Source organism: Macaca fascicularis, chromosome 2, assembly GCF_037993035.2.
Source record: "Macaca fascicularis isolate 582-1 chromosome 2, T2T-MFA8v1.1".
NCBI lineage: Eukaryota > Metazoa > Chordata > Mammalia > Primates > Cercopithecidae > Macaca > Macaca fascicularis.
Window position 1 is genome coordinate 62,186,412 of NC_088376.1, and position 27,331 is coordinate 62,213,742.

A 27,331-nucleotide genomic window follows, 5' to 3' on the forward strand; every position below is an offset into this window, starting at 1 on the left:
GAGGTTAGATTGTGTTCAGTGACCCCCTATGAAAACCTAGATGTTAATCTCAAAGATCAGAAGCCAGTCTGATATGGTTTGGCTCTGTGTCCCTACCCAAATCTCACCTTGAATTGTAATGATCCCCACATGTCAAGGGTGTGACCAGATGTAGATAATTGAATCATGGGGGCAATTTCCTCCATGCTGTTCTGTTGATAGTGAGTTCTCAGGAGGTCTGGTGGTTTTACAAAGGGCTTCCCCCTTTACTCAGCACTCATTCTCTCTCCTGCCACTCTGTGAAGAGGTGCCTTCTACCATGATTGTGAGTTTCCTGAGGCCTCCCCAGCCATGCAGAACTGTGAGTCAATTAAACCTCTTTTCTTTCTAAATTACCGAGTCTCAGGTATTTCTTCATAGCAACATGAAAACAGACTAATACACAGTCTGTCCATGGGGGAGTCCGTTAGCTTATACTAAGAAGAGGTTTCTATTATCCTAAGCAGAAGATAATTTATTTCTTCTGATACTAATCACAGAAAATAACTTCCTTAGGTGAAACCTGAAATAGCTGCCTGATCACATTACATTAATTCTCTGGGTAGTACATAACACTTGAATAATCTTTGTCCATTTCTTTCTTTACAATCTTTGTCCTTTTCCTATTCCCTTCCACAGTATATAAAACCCATGGTGCGGTACTCTTGCCTGCCTTGTGCCCCACATCAGGGTCACTGCATTTGGCCATGCAGACTGTGTGGCACATCACTGACACCCTTCACCTTGCGGTCATGCAAAGGACAGCTCTGGAGCTGTGCATGGCAGAGTCCCTGTTCAGAGTCTACGGCTGACCCTGGCACAGAATGGCCCCTCAGAAATCACACACTGAGTGAATGCAGAAGTAGTAGTCAGCCTATTTATTATTCTCATTTAAAATATAAGATGAAAAATTGAAAGAGTTTTGTGTCCCATAAATCAAAGTACATTGACTTGTGCAAACTAGTTTGTTTTGACCAATGAATTTTATTATTAAGTTGACTCTTTTAGGCCAGTTGAGGGCAGTCAAGTCTGTGAAAGTCAAACCAGTAAGGCAAGGAGACAGTCTCAGTGGCCGAATTGAAGTTAAAGTTCAGGTCTCCTGGTTAACTACATCACATTCTGTGTGTTCTAGTTCCCTTGTCACCAAAGCCAATTCCTTCAGACTCCTTTCTGAGGAGTCTTCAGTGAATTTCTGAGTCTGTGGGCTATGATCCAGCAGTAATCATGTGTGTGCTGTTTTGTTTTGTTTTGTTTTGTTTCAGCATTCAGCGAGCATGGCGAGAGTACCTGCAGCGGCAGGAGCCTCTGGAGAAGAGGAGCCCATCCCCACCCTCCCTCTCCTCAGAGAAGCTGAGCAGCTCTGTCAGCATGAACACCTTCTCTGACAGCAGCACACCCGTGAGTGTCATGTTTCTTTTTCTATGTCCTGACTTGACATTCAGCTGAAAGCCTAGACTTTGGTTCTAAGAGAAATCTTGGGATGTGAGCAGGTGGTTTGTGACAGTGAGGATCTATGTTGCTTATTTGCTACACAGGAACCCATGGTGAGAGTTTTGTCACCTCAAAATGAAGACACAATTCATAAGCACAAAGTGAACTTTATCAAGTCTGGAGAAAATAGATTGCATTTATGTGTTCTCCTTTCTCTATTACGGAGGTGTCTTTTTTCCTTTTCTTTATAATAGCATATTTCTTTTGGTATGTGCTGTGTGTTTCTTTTATTGTGTGGTGCTAATATGATAGAAGATAAGATTGGTTATAAGGAGTAGAAAGAGAACTTTTACAGGAAGAATCGAAAGTGGTCACACACTCAGGGGTTGCAATTCAAATGCCTCCAGGGACCAGGTAAGTCACCCTCATAACTGAGGTGGCTGACCTGAGCCCCTGGCTACATGGAGAACATAGGCCTCACCCGAAGGGCAGCGCACTTGGCTCCTGAGAATGTGTCAACCTGTGGCAATACAGGCAAGCATGGCCAAATGTGATTTTCTTTCTTTAGGAGATGTCAGAAATCTGTATTTTTTAAGTGTTAGCATCCAGTAATAAAATTTAAAAGGTAAAGCAACCCTGCCTACCGACCACAATTGACCTACAGGCCACCAGTTTAAGAAATCTGAGATAGAGAGTTAAGGAATAAGGGAAACTGCTGGAAGTATTTATTTTTAAAAAACTCCAAAAGTGGGAAGAAATCAGTGATGAGGGATTTATGAACCAGGGTTTTGTGGATTTAAGCATTGTGATCATTTGTAACCAGTCACTGAAATGCTGAAAAGTTAGAGAAATGAAGTAATTACACAAGTATATTACTTCCAAAAATTTTCCTTTACTATTGGTTATCATGTTTATTATGTGGTAAAAAGGTTTCCCAACACTCAAAACAATGTATTCTTTTTGGGATCAGGTAAAAGTTACTGTATTGGAAATGTTTTCAGATGGTTGCATTGCATATTCTTTAGTAAACGGTTTTGCTTAGATATGGATTTGAAGAGAGAGAATAAGTTGAGTTTATAGCAATGCAAATAAAAGTGGCAGAAGATCTATTTTTAATTGACAGCAGAAATTGAACATTTAGTGAATCCTCACTTTTTAAAACAATTATTTGGGGGAATGGCTTATCCTAACTGACCTCACTATCACTAGAGGGCACTCGTGAACCACACTGGAAAATGCCAGGGCTTCTCGCTTGTGTCTAACTCATGATTTGTGAATAAAAAATAAAGTGAGAATTGAGTGTTTAGGATGTCTTTGCTGTGAATGCCAATAGAAAGTGCAAATTAGATGAATTTAGGATTTTATTTGAATGATGGAAACTCAATATTAGAAATCACTTTGTGAGTTAAATGTTTGGATTTACTATTTTTGTACCTTCTCACAGCCTAATTCAAGATAATTCTCAATTGCTGCTGAATCCAGTGATATCTAAAAGTTTTAGTGTTGCTTTAGGGTGTTTAACCTTTTGGTTTTATTGGACTCCTATGAGAATATATGTTTGTTTTATATTTGTACTGCTGTACTGCTTCGATTCTAGCATAAGTGTTTTGTGCATAAATGCATGTTCTTCCCTGTTCATGAGTCATCAAGTTCATTTATATCTCTGCACAGCTTCACTAACAGTTCTACCTTATTTAATTTGGCTTAGCCTCCTGGTTCCTTGTTGGTTTTTAGTAGAAGATATTTCCTCCCTCAAATATTCCCAGCAATTTGGTCTCCCATAAGGTATATCAGACGGACTTGAGAGTGCATCCTGTAGCCCCACCATATCATCATCCTTTAGCTCTGTGCTCATGGGATAAGGACGACTATATTCAGTGAATGGCAGTCTGGCTTACCCATGACTGCCTATAAAAAGTGAGAATCAATGCCTGTAATCCTAGCACTTTGGGAGGCCAAGGTGGGAAGATCGCTTGAGGTCAGGAGTTTGAGACCAGCCTGTCTAACATAGCGAACCCTGTCTCTACTAAAAATACAAAAATCAGCTGGGTGTGCTGGCATGCACCTGTAATCCCACTTACTTGGAAGACTGAGGCAGGAGAATGAATGGCTTGAACCCAGGAGGCAGAGGTTGCAGTGAGCCGAGATCATGCCACTGCACTCCAGCCTGGGTGACAGAGGGAAACTCTCCTTCTCAAAAAAAAAAAAAAAAAAAAAAAAGTTAGAACAGATTTTCAAAAAGAATTAGCTGTCAGAAAGCAAGCAGGCCCTGCCCGGAATACAAATAGAAGTTACTGATTATAACAAATGACTTAAATATTGATGATGACAGTGATGTGACACTAAATGTAAAAAATAAAATATGAAAATATAAGATGTTGGGATGTTTCCAAGTCTCTAGTTTGTCACTTAGGTAAAATATCCAAGTCATAATTTAAAAGAAAACTTTATGTGTAGTTGTTTGGAGTTTAGTGAGCTAAGCTTTTTTTTATCTGCCATGATCATCAGTTTGCTAGGGCCCTTTTGGGAAGATTCATCCTTAGCTCTCTTGGGGGTTGCAGTCACCCGCGGACAAGTTGCCTGGTGGAAGGAAGGTGATTCTGCTCTACCTTGACCAGCCTGCCAGACCCACTGGGTTCATACACACTCTCAGGGAGCCCCAGATAGGAAGACTTGGTTTTCTCACCCTCCAGTGAATTGACCTCAAGTTTATGGAGGGAATAGGATGACCCCTGGCCTACACTGACTAAGCCTGTCATCAAGAAATGAGCTTCCTCTAACATCCATGAGTCCATTTGGAACTTCTGTGTTAAAAGCCTCAGTCCAAGTCAAATGTTGTCAGTGAGCTGTGTCCCTGGGGAGTTCTTTAGGCCCTGCCTCTTGCTTGATCTTTTCCAGGTTGTTGAACCTCAGTTCTCTTTCTCTGGGTTTAATCTATTGCTGTTGCTGCCTAGACAATTTTCTATCTTCTTAAATCTGATCAACTGCTGTATTGTCCCAAGTCCCTGCCTTCCTGCTACTAACCTCTAGCACAACCTTAATGGAGGCCAACATGCCCTTACCTAACTTCTGGACATTGCCAGCTGTAATATACTGCATGAGGTTGCAGTGCAGAGGTTGCAGTGAGCCGATAATAAACTGCAATTATTGCCTATCTCAACTGTCTTACCCAGACATGTACTACATGGGAAATCAGCTCACTAATCTGGTTGAGTTCCTGTGTGCAGCTGAGAATGATGCTTCTGCATGCTTCTGCTCTGATTGTTCTGGCTAAGCATAGTGTTTAATATAGTTCTTAGAACATTTCTGCCTTAAAATATATAACGACAGTAATGTTTAGGTATGAGTGCTCAAATTCATTATCTTAATAAGAACTGAGCACTTGTTATGTGCCAGGCACTCTGCTATTATCTTGTTTAATCCTCTCAATGATCATACAAAGAAAGGCACTATTATTATCTCCATTTTACAGATGATGAAAATGAGACTTAAAGAGATAAATACCTTTTCTTGGGCCACCCATTGGGCTGGAGCTCCATGTTTTATTCTTCCACTATATTATTTTAAAAGAAGGCTGCATTTAGACACGGTCAAGCTGTAGGGGTAGCAATCAGTTCATGCATTTCTAAGACTGTTTTACAATTTGGTAGTCATAAACAGTGAATGAAACAATATTTTCAAAATCCTCATTGATTTTATAAATTGCTTCATTCAATGCTCCTTGATTAAAATCTCAAACCTCAGCTGTTCAATGCCAAATTAAAGAGCAACAAGAGGGAAGATAATATTAAGTTATGTTAGCAATTTGCATATTAAGTGCCCTTATACCACAATGTATCATGTGGTAACAGAAAAATTTGTTTTAGAAATAGGAATTTTGAATAGCAACTGTTAGGGGATGGAGCTTGTGGATATCAAAATGATTTTTAAAAAGAGTAATCTTTTCTCCTTAAAAAATATTAGTTATTGCACAAATGACAACAGTAGGAAATTCCTTGTGTATTTTTTATTAATCAATTTCATATCATAAAATATTTACTGCTTTTCGTTTCCAGCTCCCAGAGAGCTGTAGCTTGTCTAATAGGATTATCATGGAAAGAAACTATAGTATGGTATTTTCTAAACTCCGAGATTGATAACCTTTTCAGAAATTATTAGCATGCCCTTACAAATAAGTCCAGAAAAATCTTTGGGATTATTTAGAGACATTCTCAATCTCTTTTGGCTTAGAATTGTTTCCTCCTGCGTGGGCCTTGCTTTGTGGTCACGCCTACTCTCTCCCATTGGTTCCCATATTATTATGATCTGGCCTATAGGGGGCACTGTGGCTCATGGAATGAGGCGCTGCCTGGGTAAGAGGTTGTGACTTAAAATAGCAGCTCTGCCACTATTTCTATGTGTCCAAGATATATCATTTGAGAGGACATTCTTCATCTACAACTGGAAATAATACCCACCTCAGAAATGGATTGGGATTGCTGTGAAGGTTAAACGGCACTACCCATGTAAACTACAGCACAGAACCTGGGACTCTGAAGGCTCTCACTAATTGTTAGTTGATTTTGAGTCTGCTCTTGAAAACATTCAGTGAGTTTATTCAAAATGCTTTGGAAAAATTGTGGAGAGCAGAGATGGAATTTTTAGACACTGATTGAGGGGCACAGTACTTGTTTGTGATTCCCCAAGTGAATCCATGAGAATCAACTCATGTCCCAGAATGAATATGAATATATATATGGGAACTGTACATTACAAAGGTAATAAATTAAGCATTTATTTTAGTGCTGCTCTTACTAAAGATTGATTTTCCAGTTCTGAAAATGAACTGGGTCTTTTTGCATCTAAATGAGTAGACCTCCTCTAAGAGACCACCCCCACACTCAGAGTAAAAGCAAGCACAGACCGCTCTCCTTCCTTCCAAGACCCGATGAATAAGGAACAGGCAGATTCTTAGGACACTGGGGAAAGCAGAATTACGTGCCATTCCTGCAGCTGCCCAACTTCTACCAGCAGACCTTGCCTCACTCCTGGTCAAGAGGAATTATAGTCTCTGTTACCTCAAGTGTTCTAGAGTGAAGGCTGTGGGATGCACAGGTTAACAGCACTGCTTAAGTGTCCCGGCTTTTAGCAAGAGTGTCTGGATATTCAACAGATGACCCACCAAACCTTTCCAAATATACTTCTAAAAGTCAGTCTTACCTTTGCTGTTGAACACAGAATATTCACTAACATTCAGACTGCTTCATTACCCTCAAGCTTTACTCCCCTTTTTAGATTTACAACCTCCAAGCTTTAAATACATCAAGAAAACTCTGGTGACTAATTAGGGAGAACATCCTGTTACAAAGTCACACTTGGTTGGGGGAAAACTCAGCCCTAAAAGAGGATTTCTGGGACCCCTTCTAATACAATTTTGAGAGATTTAAAACTAGAGAATGTAGGCCAGGCACGGTGGCTCATGCCTGTAATCCCAGCACTTTGGGAGGCGGAGGTGGGCAGATCACCTGAGGTCAGGAGGTCGAGACCAGCCTGACCAACGTAGTGAAACCCCGTCTTTACTAAAAATACAAAAATTAGCAGGGTGTGATGGCGTGTGCCTGTAATCCCAGCTACCCAGGAGGCTGAGGCAGGAGAATCACTGGAACCTGGGAGGCAGAGGCTGCAGTGAGCCGAGATCGTGCCACTGCACTCCAGCCTGGGTGACAGAGCAAGACTCTGTCTCAAAAACAACAACAAAAACAACAACAACAACAACACAAAACTATAGAGAATATAAGCTTTGTGCTACTTAACAATTTAATAACCTAGATTTTCCAGGTCAGGGACAGGTTACAGTATTAAGCTCAGCTGTTATAAATTTAGGTCCCATGAATTCTAATGTTTTAGTATCCAAACATTATCTTTCATCCTTCCTTTCAGACCCCTAAATAGCACAAATTCTTTGTCTATTTGTTCCAAATTTTGGTTCTAAGAATATATTAACCATATATAAAAAGAGAAGTCTTCTTAGTATTAGAAGTAGATACATTTCTCTTTTTTCAAACCAGAGCCTGAGAGAGTATTTCATTTTCCAAAGTTTTATAAATTATATAATATATAAACATATATGACAGTATGCATAAATATATTTTTATATAAAATAGTATATTTATACCACAAACATCCACTCCCTTTTATGTCTCTAAATATTGACTGATAATATAGACTCCTTTTCCCAAATTATTTTTTAACATTATGATTTGAGGGTAATTTTTCTTGATAGGTTTAAAAACAAACATGTTGTTTTGGTTTGGGGATTTAAAATTTTTTCAGAAGGACTGCTAATATTAAACATTGCATGAGTTCAGAATGATATGCAAAATTGACAGTGAATTGATCACTGATTCATTCATCCATAGTAACATAATAAATCTTCCTTAGCAGTCTCCACACTTAATGACCTATGAGTATAAATGCAAAAACCTAGACATCAAGTATGTCACCTTTGATAAAGATAGTTGAGAAATAACTTGTTTTCTTTGTAGTTTATCTTAAGTCTGCTCTTGGCATTTGTCCTCACATAAACTCTGTCTTTATTCTACAGCTTAGGTGAGATAAATTGTTAGATCTCTAATTGAGACACAGAGTGCACCTACATAATAAATCCAGTTTTATTATTACAAATAAACATTCCAAAGCACAGAAAGACAAGCATTGCATGTTCTCACATATTTATGAAATCTAAAAATCCAAAACAATTGAACTAATTGGAAGAGAGAACAGAAGGATGGTTCCTAGAGCCTGGGAAAGGGAGTGGGAGCCTGGAGTGGGGCAACTGGGAATGGTTAATGTAATGGGTACAAAAAAAAAAATGAATGAATGAATAAGACATACTCTTTGATAGCACAACAGGGTGACTATAGTCAGTAATAGCTTAATTGTACATTTTAAAATAACTGTAAGTATAATTGAATTGTTTGTAACACAAGGATAAATGCTTGGATGGATACCCCATTCTCCATGATTACTTAATGGATAATAATGTGATTATTTTACATCGCATACCTCTATCAAAACATCTCATGTACCCCATAAATATATGCACCTAATATATAAAATATTAACAACAAACCAACATTCCACTCATTGAATGGGTATAAAAGATGGTTTAGGGTCCAAGGAGAAATTAGATGTGGTGAAACTGGAGTGTGATATAACATTGTGTTTCATTTCTTCTGGAAAGCTCATTAGCCTAAGGGTCTTTTTGTAAATAAGACATCTTTGTGGGTGGGGGATAATTATTCACATCCGTGGATTAGGTCTACATTCATTCACTCATTCCACAACTATTTGAATGTCTACTGTGTGCCAGACCTTTGCCAAGTAATACCTTTGCCAGGGATACAATGATCACCAAAAGAAACACAACCTCTGCCCTTGCGGAATTTATAAATTCCTCAGTCATGGTTGACAATTCTTGTAACAGAGCTGTTGATAACTTCAGGCAATAATAACTATTAATTGATTAATTATATAGAAGGTTTAGGTGCTATTATTAACAAAAATCTTACTGCTGAAACATCTTCTAGAGCAGAATTTCTCTGAATGTGGCACCTGAAATATTATTTTTATAGGACATTGGTAAATATTAATTGGAAGAGAGGTAAAATGACTCAATTTATTTACTTTACGACTTCTTTGAGACTTTTAAAGTTTATACACATTTTGATTCTGTAGGAAGGCTGTATTGTTTTCACATTTTCTATGCTTCTTTGAGCATGTAACCTGAAATGAGTCACATCTTACTGGACTTAATGGATCCATGGAACACATTTTGGGAAACATTATCCTAGAGTTACTAGGTGTTAAAGAAAAATTCCAATAGCTCGAATTTTCCTCTAAGTGGCTCAATAATTCAATTAATGAGTTGAACAATGCATTTCATAAAACTTCCAATGAAAGTTTTACACACAACATGTCCTTTTTGTAGGTCTGTATCTATACAGCTGTATTATGCAAATGAAAATTTTATTAAGTTAGTTCACAGATAAAACTTGTTGCATTAACTGGCTCATAGGGTTTATATAAAAAACAAATGTAGTCAACAAAACAATAGTACTAGAAGATGGAGTTTTAGAAAGTCAATAAATAACTCAATGTCCCTTCTTGATTTAGAAACTTATTTTCAGAAATAAGAGATTTAGGCAGAGGGAGATCAAAATCTCAACTTTATTCCTGTCAAAGCTGGATTTGAGGGTGTAACTCTGACTGTGGCAACATTTGACCTCTTACTGTTGAACTTTGGAATGAGAGAAACTTACCAGTCTCACCTACAGGGCAAGCCAGAGTGAATCCTCTGCAGAGAGCTGGATCCCACACAGAGACGGAGGGAGGGCGATCCTGAGCTGTAGAAGCCCAGTTCCTTTGCCTAATCCTCCAATCAGCGTAACTCCTTCCACCTTTGTAGAGAGGAGAAAAGGATGGAAATCAGAGGCTGGGAGTCTTTAGAAAAATGCTTTCTTATAGAAACCTGAGAAAATGAGAAGGGGGTGCCCAACACTGGATACTTCGGGGAGCAAAAATTGGGCTTTTTTTTTTAAATAATTTTAAGAATCACAAATACTTTTTATTCAGTTTTATATATTAATTAGTGTTTTCCAAATAATAATTACTTTGGAACTTTTTTTTTTTTTTAAATGCAGATTCCAGAACCACAACAGATCTATCATGTCAGAATATCTGAGAAGCAGTCTGGGACTGTTAATTTTTTTTTTTTTTTTTTTTTTTTTTTTTTTTTTTGAGACGAAGTCTCACTCTGTTGCCCAGGCTGATGGTGTGATCTCAGCTCACTGCAACCTCCGCCTCCCGGGTTCAAGCGATTCTTCTGCCTCAGCCTCCTGAGAAGCTGGGATTACAGGCACTCACCATCACGCCTGGCCAATTTTTGTATTTTTAGTAGAGATGGGGTTTCACCATCTTGGCCAGGCTGGTCTTGAACTCCTGACCTTGTGATCCACCTGCCTTGACCTTCCAAAGTGCTGGGATTACAGGGACTTTTAATTTTTAAAAATGCCCCAGATAATCTTCATCGTTATTAAAGTGTAGAAAACACTAAGCTGTAGAAATTGAACAAAATTATCTAATTTATTTAGGAAACCTAAGTGGATCAGAACATTTAGGTGATCCATTTTTTTTCTCAATTTTTATTTGGATATTTTAGCATTGTATAGATATGCTGTGAGAAGCTGGTGAGGCAATATTTTCCTGATGAGATGCCAGAACAATCACCATTGCTTTAATAGAATTTGTTCAGTGGCACTGGTTGTGTGGAAAATTGTTTTCTCCTCAGATTTATGGTTCTTTCTCAAAAATATGACAGAATACTATGCTCTTCAAGGAAAGCTGCTTTTGTTTGATCTATTTGGCCTTAAGGGAGGAATACATTTAATAAGCACTGATTAGATTAATTTCAAGTTATTCTTCACTTGGGCTATAAGAATTATTTAGTTGGCATGAAAGGGGATTAGATAATTTATTAACTGGCAGAAATGACAATTATGACTGAAAATCGTAAATTATGGCATGTGACTAAATAGAAAGAGAAAAATGTGTTGCAAAGAATGGTCATGGACTTTGCTCATTTAAACATTCTTTAAAAGAATATGTGTACTATCAATTACCAGTTAGGTGTACAGATTAGTAACAATAGAGCTAATTTTCTATTTTTACTTTATTCAGAGCTGAAAAACATCTAAAAATAGTGAGTTAAAGAAAGTTTTTCTTTAATCAACACTTGAAAATATGCTCCAATCATTTCAGAGATAGTAAGGTGTTTTTCTGTTTATGTAGCTTTTAAATTTTATTACATAAACTGTTGTTAGAAGTTGAAGACGGTTGCCTTAATTTTTATTTTGCAATCTTTATGGATTGAATTAAAAATAATTTTTGGACATGCTAAATATTCTGAGAGGTGTTTTAGAAGTAGATTCTGTATCCTTAGAGACCCTCTAGTTCCCACAGCAGCTTCTCCAGGGAAAAGCCCTTTTTCACTATATTCACCACAAATTAGTTGCAGTTATTCATTTTTTAAAGCAGCACTAGAAGCTGATCTTAGCTTAAAGGGAGACTCATCTCACATATGAGCAGCAAATTTATTTTCTCTTCATGGCACTGTATTGATAGGGTTAAGTATTTTCATAGAAGACCATGCTATCTAATGCAAGTAGATTTTCAAGAAAATCACTATGCTAAATACTTCAGTAGAAGGACTTTATCTACATATAGCAGCAACTGTGACCTGCTTTAGAGATGACATCATTGGGTGTCATGTGGCTCTTTATATGTTTCAGCCTCAGAAAGAGATAATCTGTGAAAGCCACAGAGCCTGATTTCTGCTGTGATAATCTTCAGCAGACCGAGGCTGGGGCTAGAACGAGGCAGACCTGTTTATATGGTGTGTGCAGTGCCTTGTGGAATTCTTAACTCTATTTTATTGTATTATATTTAATCAAAAAGTAGATCGGATGATAGCATGAAGTGAATTGGCTGCTTTGGACTAATGGGATCTTCTTTTCTGCATTAAGATCAAGAACTTTTCTGGAATCCTCTGTTCTCCGAGTAGCCTTGTCTTCTCTGTGTGTTTTATCAATCTGAAGAACACTGGCAAAAATCAGCAAACTTCATCTCCCAAAAAGCTCTCGCTCTTTTTTGCCAGTACTTGAAGATTTCTGCTCCAAAATCTACTTTGAGCTGCTTGAGCATGGTGGTTGATAACTGAAAGGCAAAAGCATCACCTATTTAGTGTGTGTTATAGAAATTTTTTAGATAACTTTACTAGCTAACCCAGGTGACCCTTTACGGATTTCTTTCAAAGCCAATTTGAATAAACAACTCTTCCCTCTCAAATGGGCAAGAGTAACTCTTCAGCACCATGGAGAGGTCCGCGCAGCGTGCTACAACGTGGGACTGTGACCAGGGCAAGCACTCTGACAGTGTAAGTTTTACAAATGTCTGCCATCTATTTTAGGTGTATCATATTTTTACATATGAAGAGAGAAAACTTCAAAGTCGAACTGAGTCAGGTTAAATTTAAGCTATAAAAGCTGATGGCCTTCATTACATTTTTAAATTCAGAATTAAGCATTTAAAATATATCAGAGTATTCATTTGAAAAAAATACTTTCTCATTGCATAATTAGTATGTGGATATTTGATGCTTTGAATTTTGTGAATCTATGTTTGGGTGTTCTTTTTTTTTTAGTACACCAAAACTAATTGCATTGCAGTGGACAAAACAATGGCTTTAGAAATAGCATTTTAATAGACACATATAAATAGTTCCAAATGTACAATCTGTTGCCCTTTGTATGCACAAGCCTCCTTTGGAAAGTAGTTCCTGATTTGTACAGTTTGGGAAGGTCAGTGTTAAACTTTTTCACTTTAGATTATACTTTCAGTTACCAAAAGAACGAATGTCTAGGTATTCTAATGTCAGTACATGGGAGATATTTGATGACTTAAACATTTCAAATTTATTGGTATGAAATGTATAGAGTGGCAGTTTATTATAAGTAGAAATAATAAGTAAATTTATAAAATTATATATGGGCCATTGAAATAGTACTTTTAGCATTATTGAAAATAATTAGTTTCAAAATGTTCAATTTAAATGTTCAAACCAGAAATTAAAAAATATGGTTTCTTCAAAAACATCTTTTAACTCCATCTTTAAGACTATCAAAGGTGTAGTTCCATGATATTATGATATGACACAACCAACAAAGAAATAATACTTTGAGTTACTACCCAGAATGACCCCAACAGATATTTTGATTAACTATTGAATTTTTTTTCTAAGAGAACATATTGTCATTAAAAAGTAACTTTAATAAATCATGAGTCTTTTCTCAGACCACTTAAATGCGGTTTGGAACATTTATTTATGCAGAATCATTTATTTTAAAACCTAATAAACATATATATTTATATTATTGTATTATAAAATGTATTTCCCTTAGTAGTTTTCTTCATTTTTAAAAACCAGTGGTAAATGCAATTTACTCAGCTCTATCTCTAATTCAAATATAATGGATTATTTCTGTTATGGATAATTTCCAAGTGAATTACTGTTGCTTCTTAACTCTTCGGTAATTTGGTATTTGATTTTGGGATAAATGGTACTTACATTTTGACAGTGTATGAAGTTCAGACTTTTAGAGGATGTAACAATTTTATGTAAAGGAGACCTTGGTATACAGTTTTGTCATCTTTCCTCAATAGATCCACTGATAATTTCTGTAATTGATGTCAGTATTTAAAAGGCCTTAGTTTTTGAAAAGAATGAAAGGTAGATTTATGATTTCAGTTTTTTTAAGTTTCATTTCCCCGAATTTTATTATTCTGCTTTCGTTAATAGGTAAGTAGGACTTTTCACACACCATTGCATGTACCTCTGTGATTTTAAACTTAAATTGTTCCCTACAGTAAACTGTATCCATTTCCAGACCCTGATGAACTTTGGACAAATTATTCTGGTTTATTAAATTGTACATTCTAATCCAGAAGAATCCAAGACTCATGTCATAAAATGCATCTGCTTGCTCTGAAATGGTGTCAGGAGGAGATGTACCTGATTCAGAAATTTATTTGATCTTTGTCTCTGTCTCTCTGAAGGATGTAATTCATTTATGATATTGTCAGAAGTGTAACATTTTATATTTGCTGCTTTTTTGCAAACATTTTAGTGATATATTTATAACTACAGTTATCCAGCACACACACTTTTCTGTAGTTGAGATATCATTGCCTATGTATTTATTTAACCAGAAATTGTTGCTGTATGACAAACTACAAGCACATGTTTGCTTCTGTTTTGATAGCCTTTCAATCATTATTGAAACAGTCACCTGAATAGTAGAAAAATGTTCAGAGCTAAACTATTAGATATTCACATTTCTTTTTCTTTCTTTCTTTCCTTTTGAATAACATTCTGGTGGTAGCAGATGTATGTGAACAATCTTAAATTTAGTTGAGTGACATTTTGCTTTTCTTGCCAATGTAAAAATATGCTCCCAGATCTCTTTACTGTGGTCCACCCACCCTTGCAACGGATTTATAACCTTTGGCTACAAAGAATGTAGGGGCATATTTATTTATGAAAGCCACCCTAGTTAGGATGCTTTACAGGGTGGCTGAATATAGAGGCAGTTAATTGGCAGGTGTGGTTTTTACTGCTGATTTTAACCCTTTTTGGCACTAAGAAAGATTAGTTGATCTCGGAAATAGTTCTTATATCCAAGGTATTCAGACTCATCTCTGTTGCATCAGTCTCCATCACATATTCCTGTAGAAGCAGCTCCTCTAGCTATGGTCCCAATAGGAGCAGTTCCAGTAGGGAAGAGCCTGAAACTGGAATGTGTTGCAAGAAGATCCTAAATGGTAGCTTCTTAGAGGGACATAGGGATCCTTGGGGTTATTTCAGTGAGCAGGATGCTGATTGATTCCAAATGGGTTCTAGGCTTGTTTTAGTATGGTTCTAACACTCTAAGGGGCTCAGTGGACATTAGAGGCTCAAGAGAGGTACCCTAGCATCCAAGAGAATCATTATAGAATCATGATTCAGCATAAAACTTTCTATCAAGTGATTTTTGTCCTCAGTTACTACGTTTTACTGTTGTTCCTTTCTCTCTCCCAATTTTATTTGCAAGGCACATTCCTACTTTATATTACTTGATGGATCTAACTAGATATGACCTGACTGATTTGAGATTTACATTAAATATTACAAGAAATGATGGAATAATCTTACATTTTCCAGAGAACTGAAAAGAGCTTAGGGACTTTTCATGGAAGATATACACATAGCTGAAAGTCCGAGAATATTATGCAAATAGAAATGTCTGGATATGATGCTTTTCTCACTTTAACTAATCTTTCAAATTCCAGTCCCTCTGGATTTTACTCTCCCCCATAAGTAAACTTAAGTTGGAGCATGTAAAGAACAAGTACACATCCAGGCAGCCAGTCCTAGGGTGAAGTCAGGCCACTTCCATCTTGCCTAATTTGTCCTGTAATTCTGACTCTCTTCTTGGATTTTTGACACCATCTCATCTACACTTTTGGAGTTGACATGCTACATCACACAGTCCCTGACTCCATTAATAAGACCCATCTTGATGCAATACACATTTTGAATCCAACATTCTGGATTGACCTAAGTAGCATGCTTCTCTAGAATGCTGTTTTAGTGCTCGATCTCTGACTCCTGTGCACAACAATGGCAGGAAATAAGACCCCACTTCTCCACCTTAGGTTTCATTTTGTGTGCTTTGAAACTGATGGAACTGTACTGTGTAGAATACAATGTTGGTATAGAAAGCATGTACATTGACTGCCCATGACATAGTAAATATCTATTTTTAAAAGCAGTCAAAGACAGACTCAGTCTAATGATGTGACAGTAGATATGAAAGAATATAAAGCTTCAGTGCCTTAGAGCAATTCTTACTAATTTTCTTATGTTTAATTTTCATTGAGATTCCTAGAAATATAAATACAAGCATTATATCTGGACTTTTGAAGATTTTTTTCTGATGTCTTGGTGGAGAAGATAAAGACTTGTGAATGGATTGATAATTTGGAGATAGCAACCAATTTACTGACCCCTGGGCAAGGGAATTTCTGTCAGAATATGTGACTTGTAAGGGACCTCAACATTGACCAATCAGTGGAAGATTTATGGAGAAATTTTTAAAAAATAATTACAGGCTGGTGCAGTGGCTCATGACTGTAATCCCAGCACTTTGGGAGGCCGAGGTGGGCGGATCACCTGAGGTCAGAAGTTTGAGACCAGCCTGGCCAAAGTGATGAAACCCTGTCCCTACTAAAAATACAAAAATTAGCCAGGTGCCTGTAGTCCCAGCTACAGACTGAGGCAGGCGAATCGCTTGAACCCTCTAGGTGGAGGTTGCAATAGCCGAGATCATGCCATTGCACTCTAGCCTGGACGATAAGAGTGACTCCGCCTCAAAAGAAACAAAAACAAAAAAAGGATGGAGCTGTTTTTCAATGGTATAGGAATAAAGCATTGAGCTTCTCATCACCAGAAATATGAGTCACACTGGATGACCCACATAAAAGATGCTATAGAAGGGGACTCCCTAATGGTGTGTGTGCATATGTAGCAGAAGGTCTACGTGATCTCTAAGGTCTTTTCCAACTTAGACATGGATAAGAGTCATCAGTGCAGTGTTGTCTCATTTAAAAAAGAAAACAATAATTTATTCATTCAACAAATATGTATTGGGTACATACCCTTGTGATTAAAAGAACTGAGATGATTAATCCTCCCTGCGCTCCTTGAGAAACCACCCAGTTGAAAAGGAGTAAGAAAGGGGAAAACTGGGAAATAAAACCCCAGGTGGGTTTTATTTTAAACCTCAGGAGTTGGAAAAATCCCAGGAGGGAGAGTAAGATGCATCACTTGGATCTATTTGAAAAGGGAAAACTAGGTTAAAGGAGAAAAAAGCAGAACTGGAGTTATAATTTATCTTTTCATTATCCCTAGCATAGAGATACTACAATGCATAAAAAAGAAATGAAAAATTTAGAATTTATTGATCCCTAATCAATTCTAGGATTCTATTTAGGACTGTCAAATCCCTAATGAGCTTTTTTGCTCTTTTGCCTGTATCCTTTCAACCTGTGTAGCTATAGCTGCATCATATACCTTTAAAGATTCCGTTCCAATTGTCGTCTGTTCTTTTATAAATTGGGAGAAATCCTGAAGCTGTAGACCATCAATTCAAGGGGTCAACATCAAGTCAGCATAGCTACTGGCCCTGCTCTGAACTTGAATCTTTGCTTGATTAATTTATCATACATGGTGAATCTAGGCTATGCTGTAACAAAGGGATCCCCCAAAGTATAATAGCTCCCAAACAGCAGTTTTTATTTCCTGATTAGGCATCAGTAGCGAAAGGCAAAGCAATACAGTGGGGTGAGCCTTCTTCATATAGTCATTCAGAGAACCCAGGATGGTGGGAGCTATGCCATCTTCAACACGTGGCTTTCAAGACCACCCTCCAGTTGTCTCCCTTCTAGCAAAATAGAAAGGAAAAAGGGCACATGTGGGAGGTTCTAGTGGGCCCATTCTGAAAGAGGCACACCTCACTCAACTAACATTCTTTTGACTGAACCCAGTCACATGCTGATATGGTTGGGCTGTGTCCCCACCCAAATCTCACCTTGAATTGCAGCTCCTATAATCCCCACGTGTCATGAGAAGGACCCAATGGGGGGTAATTGAATCATAGGAGCAGGTTTTTCCTGTGCTGTTCTCATGATAGTGAACAAATCTCATAAGATCTGATGGTTTTATAAAGGGCAATTTCCCTGCACACATGCTCTTGCCTGCCACCATGTAAGACGTGCCTTTGCTCCTCCTTCACCTTCTGCTATGATCATGAGGCCTCCCCAACCAGGTGAAACTGTTATTTCATTAAACCTCTTTTTCTTTATAAATTGCCCAGTCTCAGATACTTCTTCATAGCAGTATGAAAATGGACTAATACACATGCCATACCTAACTGTAGGGGAGACTGGGAAATATCCTACAGGTTACATAGAAGTAAGAAAATAAAATAGATTTTAGAGCACCGAGTACTTTCTGCCATACCTGGACTTCTGTTCTACTATGGGAAGACTTCTTTCTCCAAACCCACAGTTCCTGTTGCTCTAAACCTGGTATAGCCTGCTAGGTATGCTTGATGTTAATTTTACTGCGGCCTCGACCATTGCTAATTTCAGTCTTCCAGGTTGCAAACTTGACCCTAGGTAATTTAAGCTGAAAAATAATTTATTAGAAACACAACAGATAGCTCATTAAATTGACAGGAAGGCTAGAGAATCAGGCTCAGAAAAAGAAGAAACCCATGGAAAGGCACACACAAGAGACAACATTATTGGAATGCTGTTGGCCTCACAGTACACTGGATGCAATGGCTACACAGTTCAAAAATACCCCTCACTTTTCTGAGACACTTCTTCCAGATTCAAAGTCCTGAACTGGGCCATGCCATTGACTGGTTTAGATTATGCATTCAGGCCTGATTGCTAGAGTTCAGGGAAGGGAATTACTTCTATAATGGGGGATAGAGTCCTGTTCCTTACTGTAATATGCAAAGCAGTGTATTCTGTAATTATGAGAGGGTCTCAGATAAACTAAAAAAAGCCAAAATCCAGTGTCCCTGATGTTGTAAGCTGCCCCTGATGTCACATTAGATCTACTGATGACCATGGTGATTCTTGTTGATCCCAGTTGGCCACACGCTTAGCCTGTGCTTTATTGCTATGCTTAGACTATGCCTTGTTGCCCCTCCTGGAATATGTGTTTTCACCACTTTCACCAGTTTATTGCCGTAGCCTGCCTAGTAACCTCTATGAATCTTTCTTTGGCCCTTTTTGATGTTAGCTGAGCTTTTCAAGTCCTTTCCTACAACACTTGGCCTTGTTTGGAGAATTTAATTTAGACCTGGGACCTACATGGTAAGTCTGCAGGGCCATCACTCAGACATTTGACTCATCTCCTGGGGGGTTTTCTCATCTGTAAAATGAATAAGTCGGCTCAGTTCCCATTAGTCTCAAAGGGACACCAAAGCTTAACAAGATCTTGCTTTGAGATATTTGGAACACAGGGTGGCATTATCACATTATTATTTTCACAAGCTGTTAACCTGAAGGGGGAAAATAAAGAGTGGAAGTTTAATGCCAGAGAGGTTTTGGCACTTTGTCAACTCAGCATTAGCTTTGAGGGCTTTTGGAATTTTGCCTGAAATTTTCAACACCACACGGCTAAAAGCTGTGTTTTTGTAGGCTCGTGATATTCCTGTCCCCAGGGATGGCATTAAGCACTTGCGAAGGATGAACTGTGCCAGGCCTATCTTCCAGTGTCCCACAAACAAAAAAGCAATGCACACTCTAAATTGCTGTGTGAACCCACATTTTCCACTTGGAACAGCACCTCTGACTTGTGCCAGTAGAAAAGGGATGATGGGAAGGGAGTAATCCACAATTGCATGTGTTAAATACATTCCCTATGTGACACGTGGGGCAATCATGGCTTGGAGGCTTCTGTTTGGGTGCTCGGATGGACCCTACTGAAGATGATGGGACCTTTGTAGGTCTTTCACAATCTCCCACATCAGTCTTTTTTGAAAGAGAGCTATTGGTTATGCAAAAGTCACCTTTGCCAACTAAACCAAAGACTGGGCTAATTAGAAGCTAGGAAAGAGAAATACATCCTCTTGGAACTTCATTTTGGGATTTTGGAAGGAAGAGAAAGGCGGGAAAACCTGCTAGAATCTGGGGAAACATTTATTCATTCCCTGTAATTGATGTTTAAGCTATGTGATCATAATTACACTGAAAGATTCTAAATGGTTTACTTTATTTGGACAAGAATTATTTTCAAATACATAGGATTCCACATATGTGCCTAAAACACATATGCACATATATTTTTAAAATAATATGCTTCATATATTAAAAGATGATAAATTTTCAGTGTCAAGAGCTGAAAAGTATAGTTTTGAATGAATATGCTTATACTTCTTAATGTATATACGTTTTATATTTTCATGAAGACCAACAAATCTGTGCTTTGTCAGTGGAAGAAGGGAGCTATTTATATTTTAGAGCAAAGTACAATGATCACTAATTTATCAAAAACTGATAGGAAATGAGGCTTCTGTATAAATGAAATCTATCAATAATGGACGGTTACTTTTTTTTCAGTAGAAACATTTTGAATGACTTTGTTTCTAAACTACATTGTAATATTCTCTGTCTCATTTTATAGCAATGCTTATTCATTTATCATTGTAATATATATCTATGTTCGTTTTAGAAAATATGAAATGTTAGAAAATATATCTCACCATTAATCGAACAAAGACCACTATTAACATTTCAGTGAATTTCCTTGGAGTTTCCTCAATGTGTATACACTAGATATGAATATGAATATATAAAAATATACCTCTTAAACATATTTGCAACATTTTTAACTGTGCTTTTAAAAACTCAACATTTTAATTTCTCTGTCATTAAAATTTCTCAAAGTTTTATAGTACACTGTGAATGAGTAAGATTAAATCACATAGACATATAACTTATTGAATTATGCCTCTATTGTTATCAATGTCAACATTGAGGGTGTTTATATATTTTCACATTTTTGTTTCCTTACAAGAGATTACTATAAGTATAATAAAAATTTATATAAAAATTTTAAGGATATTGATATATATTCTTACATTCCTAAAACTGTTGTGATAGTTCTGTTAATTTAATAGATTGAAAGTGGTCTGTGTTTAAAACCTGAATTTATTTTTAATTGTTGAGGTTTAACATTTTCACATTTTGTGGCCATGTTGACTTATTCTGTGAATTGTCTATTGTTTCACTGAGATTTTATGTGTTAAATATTATGTATACATTATTTTTTCCATTTATATATGTGAGATATATTTTCCTAGATTGCATATTTCAATCTTTAGAATTTTAGATATATTTTTGGAAACAAAACCAAGTATCCCATTCACCTATATATTTTTGTGTTTTTTGAAAACTGGTTTCAACTTTATCATTTGTCTTAAGTTCATTGAAATTTTCGTGTATGGCATAGTGAGAAATAATAGTCTTACTTTATTCCAAGTAGTTAACTCTTTACTTGAGCACCATTTACTGAGTCCTTTGCTCTCTGCTACAAACTAGTAGAGAACACCATTACTGAGTACTAGTACTAGTACTAGTACTGAACACCACTACCAGTTTGTAAGAGAGAACAAAGGACTCAGTAAATGGTGCTCAGGAATCTTTACCATATGTTAAAAATAAATCCATTAGAATCTCTTTCTGAACTACCTTCCTGGTTTCACATGTCTCTTCTAGTACCTGTATTCTACTGTCTTAAATATTACATTTATATGATGAATTTTAATATTTAGTAGAGAATTCTCCACTTCATATTTTTTCATTGGTCAGACTCATTCCAGATAAACTTTACAATTGTATACTTATGAAATCATTTAGAGACTTTAATAACAATTGCATCAAATCTGTAAACTAATATAAGAACTGACACCTTTGCAAATTTGTTCTTACCATCTAGGAACACTGTGTAGATAAATAAATATTGACATAAATACGCATAAGAACATGAGTAGATATAGATATCAGGAAAGATTTGAAATTTCATTTTATATGTTTTATGTTTTTTTATTTTTTTGGGGATGGAGTCTTACTCTGTTGCTCAGGCTGTAGTGCAGTGGTATGATCTCAGCTCACTGCAACCTCTGCTTCCTGGGTTCAAGTGATTCTCCTGCCTCAGCTTCCTGAGTAGCTGGGATTACAGGCCCATGCCACCATGCCCGGCTAATTTTTGTATTTTCAGTAGAGATGAGGTTTCACCATGTTGGCCAGGATGGTCTCGAACTCCTGACCTCAGGTGATCTGCCGCCCTCCTTGGCCTCCCAAAGTGCTGGGATTACAGGCATGAACCACCATGCCCGGCATATTTTTTTCACTTTACTTGCTATGATTATTCCTATACAAATGGATTATGGATTATTTCCTTCTTTTTTTTTTTTTTTTTTTTTTTTTTTTGAGATGGAGTTTTGCTCTTGTTGCCCAGGCTGGAGTGCAGTGGTGCAGTCTCGGCATGAGTCACCGTGCCTGGCTATTTCTTTCCTTTTATTCCACCTCTAACTGGTTATTACTAGAATATAGGAAGCAATAGCTTTTTGTCATATTGATTTGTATCTTTTCAACTTATTAAAATCTCTTAATAGCACTTCAGAATTTTTTTAGTTGATTCTTTCGAGGTTGTTAACCATGTAATTTTCTCAACTGCAAATAGTACTAAATTGCCTCTTCCTTTCCAAAAGTCCTATTGTATTGATTAGAAAATTCAACCTAAGCAACAGAGGTTGTCTTATTATCCATAGCTGATGCAATGAGTTATGGTCTGTTCTTGCATTGTGATATTGCTGTTTGGTTTTAACGTGTAGTTCTTTATATGTTGCTTTTAATTTCTGTTTTATGGTATGTTATTTAAGTTTTTACATCTCTGCTTATAAAATGAAATTCACCTGTAGTTTGTATTTCTCTCAAATTTGAATCAGGGCTATGCAAGCTTCATAAAATGAAAAGCTTCCTAGATTTTCCTTTGGTCTCTAATTTTATATAGCATAGTAATTACATGTTCCTTGAAAGTTTGAAAAAAATTCTTAATAAAACCGTTCAGCCACCATGTCTTTTCTTATACATATTTTAAAATAACATTTTCATTTCTTCCATGGTTGTTAGATATTCAGGTTTTCCACAATATCATAAGTAAATTCTGGTACTTACTTTCCAAGATATATCAGTGAATATCTTGAGATTAACTATCATATTTTGTTTAAAATTTTTCTCTGCCTACTCCTTTATTACTTTTAATATTTATAATTTTGTTAACTGAAATTTTGTAACAATCAGCTATTGTGTTAATCAATTCTGTATTTTATAATTAATATATTTTGGTATTTTAATGTAATATTTACTTTGCCTGTTAACTTTAGGTGTTTTGTTTTGTTTTGTTTTGTTGAGATGGAGTCTCACTCTGTTGCTCAGAATGGAGTGCAGTGGTGCGATCTCAGCTCACTGCAACCTCTGCTTCCTGGGTTAAAGCGATTCTCCTACCTCAGCCTTCTAGGTAGCTGGGATTACAAGTGTACACCACCACACTCAGATAATTTTTGTGTTTTTTGTTTTTTTCTTTAGTAGAGATGGGTTTTCATCATGTTGGCCAGGCTAGTCTCAAACTCGTGACCTCAGATGATCTGCTTGCCTCAGCCTCCCAAAGTGTTGGGATTATAGGCTTGAGCCACCACGCCTGGCCAACTTTAGGTGTATTTTTATTGTTCCATTTATTTTTTCTTCAGTTTAATGCATAATTTATTTGTTTTGATGAATTAATATTTTAATAACAAAGTTAGGTTTTTGAATTTGTTCTAATTCAATTGTGTTATCAATCTAATAAGCAGTATCCGCATTTTCTTTATATTGTAAAGATTTTATAATTACATATTTTTTCCTATGACTCAACTATTATAAAAGCATTTAAAATTTTTATTTAGTGACAATTCTAAAAATGTGAAATAGACAATAATTTATTATTTTGTTAGATAGAAGCCATCAAAGATGGCCTTTACAATTTTTATTTTGGGGTATTTGCGTAGGGATTGTTTTTTAGTTTCATATACAAATATAATCAATCCTACATTCCACTGATCCTTGAAAAGAGTTTCTGATCTTTCTTTTTAAGGTACAAAGAGTTCCTATGTTAATTAATTAGTCAAATATTCACATTCTTTATCCCTACTTTATTTTTTGTTTTCCTGGTAGATAGTAGTGATTCCCTGATAGATAACAGATAGATAGATATCTATTCCCTGATAGATAACAGATAACTGATAGATAACAGTTACAAAACTTATTCTCAACATTTCTGAGTTATTTTAACTGATCATTTCATAAGCAGTATGTAGCTGAATTTTGTTTTAAACATAAACACAAGTTGTTTTCACTAATCAAGAGCTCATTTTAATAACATACGAACAAACTATTATTAAGTTTGATCTTCTCTTGTTTTTTGTTTTGTGTTTCTCATATTTCATTGCTGTTTTTTTCTCTTATCAATTATATTTTATTTATCGTCTCAAATTGGAATATAAACATTCAATTTTTACTCTGTTGGTAGTTAATTACAGATGTGTAATAGTAATGTGTGTATCTGGTTTTAATAATAAAAACTAAAATTTCCTGTTAATTTATCCTTCTGCAATATTTTGAGTGAATGTTCACTCATTCAATAAACATTTGTTGAGGACCTACTCCTTGCTGGGCATTGACCTAGCATTGGGAATACAATAGAAACCAGGATAGATGTATTTCCTATTCTCTTTGATTTCTCCCCTATCTCATTATTCTCCTTTTCACTTCTCAGTTTGTTGTTTCTATATCTCTTTTATTTATATTTAATACTTGTCTTTCAAGAACTATTTTTTGATATATACATTGTTTTGTGATCTTTTAAGAACAATTACTTAGATTTAGTGTATATTTTATTCATTGTGTTTATTCATGCATTTTTTACTTTTAAGTTCCGGGGTAAATGTGCAGGTTTGTTGTAATATAGGTAAATTGCATGTCATGGGGGTTTGGTATATAAACTATTTTGCCACCCAGGTAATAAGCACAGTACTTGATAAGTTAGTTTCTTGATGCTCATCCTCCTTCCTTCCTCCAGTTTCAAGTAGGCCCTGGTGTCTGTTGTTCCTTTCTTTGTGTCTGTGTGTTCTCATTATTTAGCTCCCACTTATAAGTGAGAACATGTGGTATTTGGTTTTCTGTTCCTGTGTTACTTCACTTCAATAATGAAGTGAAGTAGATAGAGGATAGTAATAGAGGATAATGGCTTCTAGCTATATCCATGTTGCTGCAAAAGACATGATTTCATTCTTTTTTAGGGCTGTTTAGAATTCCATGGTGTACATGTACCACATTTTCTTTATCCAGTCTACCATTGACAGGCATTTAGATTGACTCTATGTTTTTGCTGTTGTGAATAGTGCTGTGATTAACATATATGTGCATGTATCTTTATGGCAGAATGATTTGTATTCCTTTGGGTATATACCTAATAATAGGATTGTCGGGTAGAATGGTAATTCTGCTTAGAGTTCTTTGAGAAATGGCCAAACTGATTTCCATAATGGCTGAACTAATGTACATTTCTACCAGCAGTGTGTAAGTGTTCCCTTTTCTCTGCAACCTTACGAGCACCTGCTATTTTTTGACTTTTTAATAATGATAATTTAGACTGGTATGAGATGGTATCTTATTGTGGTTTTGATTTACATTGCTCTAATGATTAGTGATGCAACATTTTTTCATATGCTTGTTGACCACATATGTCTTCTTTTGAAAAGTGCCTGTTCATGTCCTTTGCCCACTTTTTAATGGGGTTCTTTTCTGCACGATGGTTTGTTTAAATTCTTTATAGATTCTGTATATTAGAATCAATCTTTGTTGGATGCATACTTTGCAGATATTTTCTCCCATTCTGTAGGTTGTCTGTTTACTCTGGTGATAGTTTCTTTTGCTGTGCCAAAGCTCTTTAGTTTAATTAGGTCTCATTTGTCAATTTTTCTTTTTGTTGCAATTGTTTTTGGCATCTTCATCATGAAATTTTTGCCAGGTCCTAGGTTCAGATGATATCTCCTAGGTTGTCTTCCCTTGTTTTAATAGTTTTAAGTTTTATACTTAAGTTTTTAATCCATTTTGAATTGATTCTTATATATAGTATAAGGATTTTTAACTATTTTTATACTATACTTTTTCTAGTCTTATATTTATTTTTATTTCAATTTCTGAGACAGACAAAAATACTTTATATACTTGCATATCAGATAATGTGTTTTTTGGGCACTTGTGCCTGAATTTTAGTTGGGCTGGGTATAAAATTGTTGACTCTTAACTGTTCATTGTAGTATTCTATAATTATTGCTTTATTATCTTTTAGTAATTTGTGTTGAAGAACATTTTAATGACAATATAGTTTTTATTTTTATATTATGATTGGAGAATAAACAACATTCTATTTTAAATGACTGTCTAGCACACGATAATTATAATAGCTAAAATTTGTACTACATTGCTATATGTTAAGTGTTCTTCTAAGTATCTTACATATGCTAACTCCTTTAAGTCCTTTTATCATCATAGCAATCCTATAAAATAGGAACTGTAATTTTTCTCATTTTACAGGTGAAGAATCTGGGTCACAGAGATGCTAAGTAACTGTTTCTGACTATTGGAGAGTAGCAAGTGAAGCTAAAAGGCAGCCAGCTCAGCATGCTGGATCTTAACTTCCATGCTCTGATGCCTGTGCTATTAATAAACAAATGTTTTTCAAATTAAAATAGGAAAATAAATGAAAATATTAAATTGTTTTCTGTAGGGTTCAAAACAGAGCTTCACGTATGATATCAATTTCTTGATATTTTTCTTGATTTCTTTCAGAACATAATATACTTGCTTGATAAAAGTAGGGAAAAGATGAGAAAGAGAAGAAACGTATTGATGTGCCAGAGGTGACATATGGTGTCTGACTTGATCTTCTCAATACCACTTTGAGATATACTACATGAAATAAAACTGTAAAATCATGTCATACAAGTTCAAGTCCAGTGTTATTCCCTCTGCACTGTGAGTCTGAAGGACAGTCTATGTGCAGGCTATAAAGAAGAAATCAAAGACAACCACACTCTCAGCTATACTCCTACACATGAATAAAGTTACTTTTAGCAATATAATTTTTTAAAAATAAATAACATATTTCTAATTGAAAATGATGCCTAGCTAGTATCCCCTCATGCAACTGCTTCTAATTCTCCATTAGCATACCTATGAGGCCACAGTAAAAAATGAAAATGAATATTACCACCGAAATCACAGATGACTGACAACCTTTTGCTAGGATCTTCGAGGGATGTGCACTGACAATAGAATCAATGAAGGTGCCTGTAATCCCAGCACTTTGGGAGACCAAGGCATGCAGATCATCTGGGGTTGGGAGTTCGAGACCAGCCTGACCAACATGGGGAAAACCCATCTTCACTAAAAATACAATATTAGCCGGGCATGGTGGCACTTGCCTGTAATCCCAGCTACTCAGGAAGGCGGAGGCAGGAGAATCACTTGAACCTCGGAGGTGGAGGTTGCGTTGAGCCGAGATTGAGCCAGCCTGGGCAATAAGAGTGAAACTCGGTCTCAAAAAAAAAAAAAAAAAGAAAAGAAA

General features: G+C 36.2%; 1 protein-coding gene across 6 annotated transcripts in view; it reads left to right on the forward strand.

Annotated features, from left to right (window-relative positions):
- SCHIP1 (schwannomin interacting protein 1) overlaps nt 1-27,331 on the forward strand; it is a 799,467-nt gene that overhangs the window by 176,396 nt on the left and 595,740 nt on the right. For 4 of the 6 annotated variants that reach the window (XM_015445247.3, XM_045385098.2, XM_045385099.2 and 1 more), the window contains one exon: nt 1,281-1,416. In XM_015445247.3, the coding sequence (XP_015300733.1) occupies nt 1,281-1,416 (136 nt within the window). Of the gene's footprint in view, nt 1-1,280; nt 1,417-11,796; nt 12,422-27,331 lie in introns of those variants that run through there. The other 2 variants (XM_005546236.4, XM_045385101.2) reach the window with 1 other exon arrangement.